This window comes from Cynoglossus semilaevis, chromosome 9 (genome assembly GCF_000523025.1).
Source record: "Cynoglossus semilaevis isolate Cse_v1.0 chromosome 9, Cse_v1.0, whole genome shotgun sequence".
NCBI classification, from domain to species: domain Eukaryota; kingdom Metazoa; phylum Chordata; class Actinopteri; order Pleuronectiformes; family Cynoglossidae; genus Cynoglossus; species Cynoglossus semilaevis.
Window position 1 is genome coordinate 19,420,605 of NC_024315.1, and position 11,620 is coordinate 19,432,224.

The 11,620-nt window shown below is 37.7% G+C and overlaps 2 protein-coding genes across 2 annotated transcripts in view; both read left to right on the forward strand.

Annotated features, from left to right (window-relative positions):
• The window catches only part of tmc6b (transmembrane channel-like 6b), a 20,805-nt gene extending 18,024 nt beyond the window's left edge, over positions 1-2,781 (forward strand). Inside the window, 4 exon segments of the mRNA XM_008317842.3 lie at positions 1,597-1,773; positions 2,058-2,136; positions 2,239-2,310; positions 2,410-2,781. Of these exon segments, the coding sequence (XP_008316064.1) occupies positions 1,597-1,773; positions 2,058-2,136; positions 2,239-2,310; positions 2,410-2,424 (343 nt within the window). The 3' untranslated portion in view covers positions 2,425-2,781.
• A 1,738-nt stretch (positions 2,782-4,519) lies between these two features.
• aspscr1 (ASPSCR1 tether for SLC2A4, UBX domain containing) overlaps positions 4,520-11,620 on the forward strand; it is an 11,602-nt gene continuing 4,501 nt past the window's right edge. Inside the window, exons 1-10 of the mRNA XM_017035592.2 lie at positions 4,520-4,854; positions 5,048-5,103; positions 6,058-6,172; positions 6,796-6,896; positions 7,096-7,153; positions 7,259-7,332; positions 8,388-8,886; positions 10,091-10,230; positions 11,143-11,224; positions 11,323-11,389. Of these exons, the coding sequence (XP_016891081.1) occupies positions 4,765-4,854; positions 5,048-5,103; positions 6,058-6,172; positions 6,796-6,896; positions 7,096-7,153; positions 7,259-7,332; positions 8,388-8,886; positions 10,091-10,230; positions 11,143-11,224; positions 11,323-11,389 (1,282 nt within the window). The 5' untranslated portion in view covers positions 4,520-4,764. The remainder of the gene's footprint in view (positions 4,855-5,047; positions 5,104-6,057; positions 6,173-6,795; positions 6,897-7,095; positions 7,154-7,258; positions 7,333-8,387; positions 8,887-10,090; positions 10,231-11,142; positions 11,225-11,322; positions 11,390-11,620) is intronic.

The window sequence follows — 11,620 nt, forward strand, 5'->3', positions numbered from 1 at the left end:
ACCCCCCACCCCCCCCCGCCCCTCGACGGGGGCCCCGCCCCCACCATTTAAGAAGTACTGCTCTATGCCGGTCATGCTTATCTTAAAGCCGTATGTTTACTTACACACACATTTCAAAAGATTTATGCTCTTTCTTTTTGAGCGTCTTGCGCTCCTTCCCAAACATATTGTCATGCTTATTATACGTCTCAGTGTAAATTGTTGTTATTTTAAGTTGTTATCTAAACCTTTTACACTCTTACATATTTATGAGTAATTATGTTAGGTTTAATTTATTCATTCCATCCGCCAAACCCCCCATGCTATCGCAGTACAAGACGGTTATATACACACTGTTTTGGTGGAACGCCAGCCAGTGGAGCATGTTCACATATCTACGCTGGTGTGTAGTCTTTTAGCATTGTTCTAGCAAGTAACATGTTAGCGCCATGCTGGAGGGTAACATTTAGCCTTTCTTGCAGTTTTCACCAAGCTTAGGTTAGCTAAAACCCTAATGCAGGGGTCTCAAACTCAATTTACCTGGGGGGCCGCTGGAGGCAGAGTCTGGGTGAGGGTGGGCCGCATAAGGGATTCCACAATAAAATTAAAAAAAAAAAAGTCCTCAAATGTTAACAGTTAACAGTTTTAATGATTTCTTCTGAACATGAAGTGTTTTGAACATGAATGGAACATTGAGTGAAAATCATGAACGGTTCTTCTGAACATGGCTCCTCTTGCCTACTCCTTGCTGCCAGAGACTTGACAGCGCTTCTTTTCACGAACTTGGCTTTGAGGTCAGAGTTGCATTGCAGGTCAATGAGCTCCATTTGAAGCACAGGAGGGGCATCTTGCACATCAAAGGTAAAGGGGTCCGCAAAAATTTGAAAAGTGGCTCTGTGCGTCTTGAAGTCTTCAAATCTGTGATCAAATTCCTTCTGTAGCTTCAAAATATATCATCTCTGCGTCTCCCACTTTTCTTGAAATTGTCTGTGCTCATCACCAACCTTTCTCTTCACTGCAGGCTTTGATGAAGACGTGACTGGGGTAGGACAAAATCTCCTTGATTCCGCTTAGTAGCGCTCTTGTTTCACGTTTCAAACAAGTGTTTAGCCAGTTGGGGAATATCAGATCCGTCACACGCTTCTATCTGTAACAGCAGCGTACACGATAAACAGCCCGGTAACAGTCGCTGTTATTTTTGCGCTTGATCATGACATTTGTGGCAGAAAGTACGATAGATGGCAAGCGCAAAGGCAGCTTCTGTCTGGCTGTTCATTACACGCCGTGCTGTTGTTGCAAGCGTGAAGTGCACGAAGCTGGTGTAGCTTAGCCTAGCCCCGACAAGGGAGGGCCGCGCGGGAGCTTGCTGATTGGCTCTTCGGAGGTCCACTTTCTCCGCGGGCCACACTAATATTATACCTTCATATTAAGGTGCGGGCCACAAAATATTGTGCTGCGGGCCGCACTTGGCCCCCGGGCCGCGAGTCTGAGACCCCTGCCCTAATGTGCTAATTGTAGCTGGAAGTAAATTCTATGTAAGACCCCGGCTTTGTAATAGTGATAAAGCTTTGAATCACATTTTGTTGTTGTGTCTGGCTCTGTTTTTTTTTTTCTCAGCATCCAACCTTCAGCATCATGTGGTCCTTTCCGTGGACTAAAAACTATGTTCCAGGCGGGGAAAAATTGGATGGAAGATCTGGAAAAAACCAATCCCAACTTGTCTGTTTTGGCCAGGACCCACACATACCTGGTGGAAAACCCTTTTTTCCTGTTTGTGGGAGCGGGAATCTTTCTGTAAGTGCATCGAATCACACTCCAGCAAAACTAACCTCACACATGAAGCAGCTACGGTTGGTTTATGTCAGTGGTTCTCAATTATTTTCTGTCACCCCCGCCCCCCTCCCCCTAGACCACCCCCGCAAATTGAAATACAATTAAGAACCTGAAAAAAATATATATTTGTATCTATACAAACCACTGTATGAGTTGCTGCCACCTAGTGACTGGAGGCCTGTTATCATTCAACTTTTAAACAACGTTTAATTTCTTTCCAATTTTTTTTTTTTTTTGTCCATTAGGATCGTGATTTACTTCCACAGTCAGGTGGTTGATGGTCAAAGGAAGATCATCGGTTTACTCCAAGAGCAGATAGAAAATGTAAGAACTGTTATAGCACAAGAGGGAATGTGAATCACTTGGAAGTATGACTCATTACTCACAACACTAAAAAAATGTCTGCTCCTTGTCTGCTCTGCTCAGGAGGGAGAAGATAAAAAGTTTCTCATCACTCGACTCCAGTCAATCCATGAGAAGAAAAGACCACCCATTCAGGTCAGCTTGGAGTAATTTACTGTAGGATACATCTGTCAACCCATCTCTATGTACGTATGTACAGTATGTATTTACATATATACTTTTTTTATTTTTCAGGAATATTCATGTTGATAAAGAGCCTTTGATTCTATGAATTGTTGTTTGTTATTAGTGTGTTTTGTATTTTTAAATGTCATTGTATTGTTTTTTTTATTAGTATTTTTATACAAATAATAAAATGCTAGCGCTGTCTAAAGTTTACAGGGCAGCTCTGGGATAATCACAATTACTCCTAATTGAATAATACTCCTGAATAATCAAGATAAATCAATGTTTGTAAGTTTGATCCAAAAAAAAAAAGTTTTCCTTTATTTCGCTGGCAAATAAATACAAATAAAAGCAGGTAGATGTACGTGTTTCACACCTGTTTTTCTGGTGATTAATCCATTTAAATTGAATTATTAAAATGGGAAATGTCAGCAGAACAAATTTGTCTTCTTTGCATTACTTTCGAGAAAAACAAATGCAAGATAGAGAGATAGAGAACAGAGCCCCCTGCTGTCTGAGAGGGGCACCTACAGAGTCACTCGGTGCTGGCTGCTACGGTTGTTAGTTGCTTCAGTAGTTAAGGTCATGTAAGCTGTGCTTATTTCTATCAATTTATTATTACAATAAAAGTATAGAACCACTAACGGAGATGTTTATGGTTGCTAGACTTATATCTTCTTCCATATCTGGCGGTTATGTTGACACACACATATACATATACTGTGGGGCCTAGATAGGAGCTCCCCCCGAAATTTCCAAGTTACAATAAGCAACTTTTGCAAACATCGAGTTACGAGTGCGCAACCATTTTTTTTTTCCTCAACAGCTGTCTTGCTCACTGTCCCTCGCTCGATCATTTTACCCATTTTTTATAACAAATAAAATGCTTTCTTAATTCTTATTTTTTTATATGATCAATATATTTGTTCATATCTATGTTTTGGATGTTTAGATGGGGGGTTAATTTAATTAATTATTAGTATATTTCCGGGGGGGTGGGGGTGGGGGGGGTTATTGGGGAAAATGCAATTGAGATGCGAGACGATCGACACACGAGTGCTGTTGCGGAACGGATTCGACTCGTCTCATATCTAGGTGCCCCCACTGTGCTCTACAATTCAAAGTGTACTAAGCCAATAAAGGATTAAAAACGGAAACATACGGAGTCCTGTGCATTCTGACTGATGCCCCTCATTGGCCACAAGCTACAATTACCAGCAAACTATACAACCAACACCAGGGTGGAGCTGGGCTGGTGTGTCTGAAGACTGCAGGGTCACCATTATCCCAGACATCCTGGTCAGCAAACTGTCTGACCTGAGACTTCACCCACTCACCTGTGCACTGGGTCAAGGACTTTGTTGTTTATTTAAGTGACCATTACAGCAGAGTAATGTTTGTATGTATGTATGTATGTGCTGTATCTGTGATACACCTGTGGAGAAGCCTTCCCCAATTTCAATGTTTTAACCGAATATAATGACAATAAAGACTATTCTATTCTGACCCCTTTCAACCATAACACCCTTGGTCAGTAGGGGCGCTGTCTTTTTTGTTGTTTTGGTACACCATATTGAGTTTATTTTGAGATGTTTTATTGCTCAATAATACGATGAGTTATACCATGGCTGTTCATATGGACATTATCCAAAATACATTATTTTCGTTAAGTTATCGGATGAATTATTTGTGCATTTAGATCAATATTAAATTTGATTGATATCGAAATTAAATCAAACTGTGAGATTCCTAACGATGGCCAGCCCTACATTTTATACCTACCAGTACTTTAATAATTCAATAAAAGTTTTCTGGTTATTAGTAGAGGCAGTTTGTCATGAAGTTTACATCTTGTTATAATCAATGTTATTTAACGTTCCTTATTTTATTGCTAAAAGATGACATGTCCGAAGTCAAAATTTCAAAATGTGTTTTAAGATGCAGTTAAATAAAAATGATAAGCAGCAACATGTGAGTGTTTATGTTACAAAATTGTTTTTTGCAAAATTGGAAAAAAAAAAATGTATTACGTCAATTTTATTGTTTTTGCAAAATTGGAAAAAAAATGTATTACGTCAATTTTATTAAGTCGACGTTTGTAACCTATTCACGATGGCAAATAAGCTACTCTACTAACGAAGAAGAAGAAACACAGTTTGCTCAGTTTATGGAAAATGCTCAGATGATGTCACGTGATATAGCACACGTGGTTGATAAACAAAATTTCATAGTTAAAGAAGAGAAGAAGGCTGTTAAAGGAGGAAAATTGGGACGGAAATATGAAATCAGTTAATGGTAGCAGATAATTATTTATATATGTGTGTGTGTGTATCGATAATCTTGAAAGACATTTTACTTTGCTGATGTTACCGGTGTGAGGTGAGTAAGGTTTTTTTCAACCCGACGCCTTGGCATCAAAACACAATGGCAACCAGTTGTAGGGTCGTGACGGTCCTCGTCCCGAATGGAAGACGACAAGAAGTTAAAGTGTTTCCAAGTACATCCCTTTTACAGGTAAACGTTGTTTACATAAAGACATTATTGACCCGTTCGTATTTTTTGCTGTCGTTTTGTCTTTAGCCGTAAACGCATGTTGCTAATAGCAGTTAGCTAGTGACAGGCCTGTTTCAAATTACACTTAACAGTTGTGTAGTGTAGCATGAAATTTAATTTAATTTAGTGCATGATATATATTTATGTTCTTTAGGTACTTGAGGACGTCTGCCGAAAACACGGATTTAATCCAGACGACCATGGTTTAAAGTGAGTAAATATCGGTGCTAGTTCATGTTTCTGTCCTCTGGGCGTTTGTAAACAAAACTGATGAGTAATGGATACTTCGGTACAGAGTTGAGCATTAAGTCAAAGAAGGGATTCACATTTCAAATGAACGTTTTACCACGAACACCAGGTATGGAATTTTCCAAAATGGACATTAAATAACTTCATAATTTAAATGTTATATCTAAATTCTAAAAGTAATTTCCAAGACTAGTTTTAAGACAATTGATTCTAAACGTTGTGTCTGGACCTTTAGCAAATACGAAATTATAACTATAGTTAATAAACAATCTCATTCAGTTCTAGGAACGCTATTTCAAGTACAGTACTTGAATTATTGTGACATATTATAGTACAGTGTTTAATTTGGTATTGAAATAGTGTTATAATCATTATCGGCAATCATTTATGGGACAATAGATCGTCCAGAAAAATGTGTTATTGTCACAGGTCTGTTTAACTTAACCTTGTACTTGTGTCTTCTTTAACTTCTTTAACGTTAATAAACCAAACCATGGGCTTCCGCAAATAGGTATGCTTACAGGTGTGTATTTTAATACTTGCCCAACCCCTAAAAGTAATTTCAAATAAATACCAGGGTAAGCTTTTATTTTGGTATTTGAGGTTATCTTAGTGTTTTGTTTTTTTTTTTTTTAAATGTCTTTAATGCCCAATTTCAACATAATAGACAAATATTTAGAGTTAACTTTCAGGTACAGATTTAATTGAAAAATAACTTAATTACGTTGGTACCCATAATTGAAATGTGATTTACTTTTCGTGTCAATTTATATTTAACTTAAAATGTGTTTCAACATTTAACAGTGATAAGTACACAACCCAGATTTAATTGAAAAATAATTGAATTACGTTGGTACCCATAATTGAAATGGAAATATAAATGTGTGGCCCTGTCTTCCTATGTGTCCTTGTCAGGTTTCAGGGAACTTTCATTGACCTTACTCTACCTTTGAGATATTCCAACCTGCCCAACAATGCTAAACTGGAAATGGTGACAAGCACATGGAAACAGTCTCCAGCTGATAGCCAGGTGAGGTTAAGTACTACACACAATGTAAATTTTATAGTCGTTTAATCTTTTAGATCAGTGTTTTTCAACTATTTTTTTTGCCACCCCCCCAATTGTATTACTAGATGAATAGATTAATAATAAAGCAGGCAATAAAGCTTGCTCTGCTGCCATCTAGTGACTGAAGGCTTGTTCATCGTTCAAGCATGAATATGCCATGACACCTCACCCACCTGTTTTAATGAATGTTAAGGACACCCCCCCCACACACACACACACCTCCATTAAGAAGCACTGCTTTATACAGACGGTTTTCAAATTTACCATTGTCAAAGTGTCAAATATCAACTGTCTCCTCCATCTTCTTGCGTGTATCAGACAGACATATTCTTATTGCCATTATAAATATAAATATTAAGTTCTCAGGTGGAAACATGCATTTCCATTAGTCCATGAAAATCCAAACTCTTAATAATCATCCTCCTTAATAGTCATAGTCCCTCTCCTTCCCTTTCTTGCAGTAGCAGAGTTTTTTTTTTACTTACTTGAGTAACAAATTCTTGTATTTGTTAGAGACATGGCACAATTGATAATGCCCATATCCCCAAGTATAAACTTTTTTTTTTTTTTTATATTTATGCCAGGTACGAATTGCTGTTCAGATGGAGGACGGCTCTCGCTTGCAGGATTCCTTTTCTTGCCAACAGAATCTCTGGGAATTGCTCACACATTTCTCTCAGATCAGGTTTGTGAATTTTTGTTATACGGTCACTGCATGCGTTCGATCCTAGTCTTAATTCTATAACATGCTGTTAGGGCAAAACAGAGATGATTTCTCTTTACGAGATATACTTCTACTGCTCTATTTTTGTTGTAGTAAAAGTTTAAAGCACTTCAAATTACTAGAATGATCTTAAAGTCTTACTCTCACGTCTTCATTCCAGTTTGTCAGATTTGACTGAGTCAGGATCTACTCCCGTGTGTGTCTACATGAGAGATGAGGTTTGCGTGACTATTTTTTTTTTTTTTTTTTTTTTTTTCCCACAGCATGTAAGCCTATGTGTGTGTGTATTTACGTGTGTGTATATGCATATTATCCGTGTGTAGGTGAGTGGGCAAGAAGCGCTAAAGAAGACTACTTTAAAGGCACTGGGTCTTACGAGTGGAAGTGCAATAGTAAGGTTGGTTTTCAAAGAACATTGTGTATCAAAAGTTTAACATTTCTGTACTACTTAGTTGTAGCTGTACTGTAGCACAGCGTTCCCTCCCTATATCACGGTTCTACTTATGCTCCCTCAGTAGATCACGGATTTTTTTTTTTTTTTAATCTTATCTCAGAAATTTACGCTATAGTGCCAAATATAGCAAAATAAAACGAAAAGACTTTAAAAATAACCATACGTACGTATAAGTATGTAAATAGTTTTGTCTTTAAAAATGTGGATTCTCGTATTGAAATTGAAATAAGCATTTAAATTATGCATACCATTGGCTAATTGAGCGTTCTCTTCTGTTCCTCGTGCTGATTGGTTCATGCATGCCCCCCTTCTCTGTTGGCCATTTTCTTGTTCATTTCGCTCCGTGTTGCCATTATATAACTCTACTGTGCATATAATGGTGTGGAAATGGGATATACAGTCTAGGGAGGGTTGATAACAGTGTGGGGGGAGGTTCGTAAAGGTTAAATATATATGTAAATAATATAATAACTTTCTTGCCTCTACTTTGCGATTTTTTTTTTTTTTTTTTCTCATTTCACGGTGGGTCTTGGAGCGCAACTAGGAGAGGGATCACTGTATATTAATATAGAGATTCCCAAAGTGGGAGGTGCAATACCATGTAAGGGGGAATGTTGTCCAAATTTCTTAAGAACCAGGGGGAGAAAGTTTAGGAGCCACTGTAATAATGTAATGCACAGATTTAAATGAAATCTTTGAATTAAAAAAAATTGACTTTTGGTTAGGAAAATCTTTCAGTAATCCTGAACAGAAAGCAGCATTAATCGACTGTCCAAAGGGCAACTATATGTATACTTGTATACATGATTAGTTTATTAATTTTATCAAATGATAACAATTTTTGTAAAAAAAAAAAAAAAGTTCTTTCTTCTTTGGACATTTTTTTTATACCATTTGAACTTTCCAATACTTTGAATCACACTTTTATGCTACAGTGTTTTGTATTGTTTTATTCTGGTTAAGATTCTGATTTAAAAAAAAAAAAAAATCTGTTTTAGGTTTCTGCTAAAGAAAAACAAATCTCCTGGGGAGAAGACAGAAGCAACTGTGACAGTTTCTAAACCGAGCAACGTTTTTGCAAAGGAAAGCGCGCATAACTCGTCATCTAAGCCGGATACTTCCCCATCACAGCCAGAAACGTCGTCATTAAACGTCCCGGGAACTGATTCAGAAGAAACCCTTTCTCTGTCAACTCCCACCTCCGCCACGGGCACCCCTCTTCCCGTTCAACAGAGAGACGTTTTAAACCCTCAGAAGATCTGTAGTCATGGAGAAGAAGATGGCGAGGCAGCCGGACCATCAGGACTAAGCCCTCATTCCTCATCGTCTTCACCCAAAGCCCAATTCAATCCCTCTACTGATGATGGTCGGTGCCCCAACAGTTCAAGTCAAGGATGCCTCTCTTCTTTTTCATCTCCTTCCTTGACCACACTTAGTTCAGCATTTGAATCTCCCAAAGCCAAGAAAGCTAAATCCAGCCAGAGTTCTTCTCTTCAGGTAAGCACTATTACAGCCTGTAAACTAATTCAACAGATAAGATGGATTAGATAGATCAAATAATGAGTGTTGATCAGCTTAACAGGTTTCAAAAACTATATGTTTTTTAGGAGGAATCAATCGAGAAATAGAAGACAAAAAAAAAAAAAAGTTCTCATTTGTTCTTGGTGTTGTCCTTAATAATTAGAAATCCTTTGTAAAGCACAATTTAACTAATCACACTTTTTTTTTATCAAGTCGTGCGTGTTACTGAAAACAGATGATGTTATCTGCTGAAAGACGGCAGAAGAAGTACTAATGGTAAATGTAGCGTAGCTTGTATGCGACAATGTGAAGTAGTAGACGGTGCAGAAAAGTGGTAAAGAAACAGTTAAAGCAGCGGTGCCCCCCCTTGTGGACAGAAATGTTTTTGTCCCCCCCAATTATTAGAATATTACTGTTTTAAAGACAGGCCGGGCTGTGGACACTAAGATGGAGGTCTTGGAACCCCTGTGAATATTTAAATTAATATTAAATATTAAATATTTGCAGATCGAAAGAACGACCAAAGTTTATTTGTTGGAAGTTAAATGTCAGTAAAATAGACTTGAAAATGAGACAATTGTGGCTTTCGTTACGGAATATGTGTGCATAATTATTGTATGGTGGTATTGTGTTAGGGTAACTAGCTAACAAAGCGCCTAAGGTTGAGGGCATCATAAACAGGGAACACTTTGTAGGCACGTGCAGAGACCAGTTTTTAAAAAATCAATTATTCATCATTCATGAATAATTGATTTGAGCACTTTCTCCATTTTAGGTACAATGTATATTTGTTGAATTCAAACTGGGGGGGGGGCATCTATAAATTAGTCAGATACATTTGACCGTTTTTAAGCCTTTCTTATTGATTTTCAAATAAAAGTTGTTTTGATCCATTGAACATAATTTACCATTTGTTTTTGTTCTGGTGCTTTAAATGTATTTTTAAATTGTTTAAAGGGAGCGTCGGGTGAACGTAGATATGACATGTGAATATTTGCTCTGTAGTGGCACACTTACTAATTGCAGCCACCGACATGGATAAACAATGTGAAATACAATACAATAGTAACTGTTCTTTTTCTCTTTAATTTAAGTTAGATTAGAAATACCATTCCTTCAACAACATATTGTGACTGCCAACAGTGTCATCAGTCATTACTAATTGTGTTATTCTCTTCAGCCGGTACAAAGGGATCCTCTCATCTACCACTTGGATTCAGTGCCCCATCGATCTAAAGACCAATGGGATCCTCCAGAGGAGTTTTTTGAAGTAACAGTTGACGATGTGCGGAAACGCTTTGCCCAGTTGAAGAGTGAGAGGTAAGTAGAAAATATATACGTTTTTGAGGGTACTATGTGTGGTAATGACAAAAGAGTTGTTCTTTGTTACGGAAACCAAACTGAAGGGTTGGGCTTGAGAGGCTACCAAGGGAATATAAAACGTAAAAGTAATGCGTTAAGGCTAAAATACTTAAAATGCTTTTAGATGGGGTTTTTTTAATGCCATCTTTTGGAGAAATGTGGGCATTGCAGGGAAAAGGCAGAAAAACGGTGGAACCTCAAAGATACAAGTCTCGACATGCAAGTATTTTGAGATACGAGCAAGCCTTCGAGTGAATTTTTTTGCTTCGAGATATGAGTAAAGATTTGAGATTGTGATTCTGATTGTGACGTATGCGGATTTACCGGAAGCAGTGGAATTATGGGAGTTTAGAGTACTTAAAAGGACTGTGGTAGTACCTACACATCATTGGATTATTTTCTTTTCTGTTAGTTCTTAAAGGGAAAAAATGATTAGAGATACGAGCACCTCGAGTTTCGAGCTCGGTCCTGGAACGAATATCTCGAGGTTCCATTGTATAATAATAATATAAATTAATAATATCAGTTGGACAAGTTTGGCGGGCCGGATTAAAAGGCCAAACGGGCAGCATCTGGCCCTCGGGCCGAAGTTTCCCCGTGCGTGCTCTAGTCACTACGTGGCAGCAACTCATACAGTGGTTTCTACAGATAAGAAAATGCAGATTATTAGGTTCTCAATAGTGTTTCAATCCAGTGGAGGTGTGGAAAAAATGTCTGTCCCCAAAGGGACAGACATAATTAAGGACCACTGCATTAACGCATTTAAAATGAATACCCCGAGTGCTTTTTTGAAGGACAATTAAAGTATATGGTTGGTATGGTATTTATTTTTAGCCCTTTTAGTCCCTCTTGTTTTGTTTTTCCTTTTAGGAAAAAGTTGGAGGAAGCTCCACTGATGACGAAATCCTTACGAGAATCCCAGAAAAAGAAGAAATTGGATAAGTATCCTAAAGTGAGGAGCAGAAATACAATACCTCAATCCTGTTGTTGTCTCTACGTTTTTTTTTAAACACACACTGAATAGAGGCATCTTCTCTTCTGCGGATCCAGGTAGTCCTAAGGGTCCAGTTTCCAGACAGATATGTTTTACAAGGCTACTTCGGGCCCTTGGAGACAGGTTTGTATGTGTGTCTGTTTAGGGGGTATATATGTATATATATGTGTATATATATGTATGTATATATGTGTATATATACACTACCGTTCAAAAGTTCGGGGTCACTTAGAAATTTCCTTATTTTTGAAAGAAAAGCACTGTTTTTTTCAATGAAGATAACTTTAAACTAATCAGAAATACACTTTATACATTGCTAATGTGGTAAATGACTATTCTAGCTGCAAATGTCTG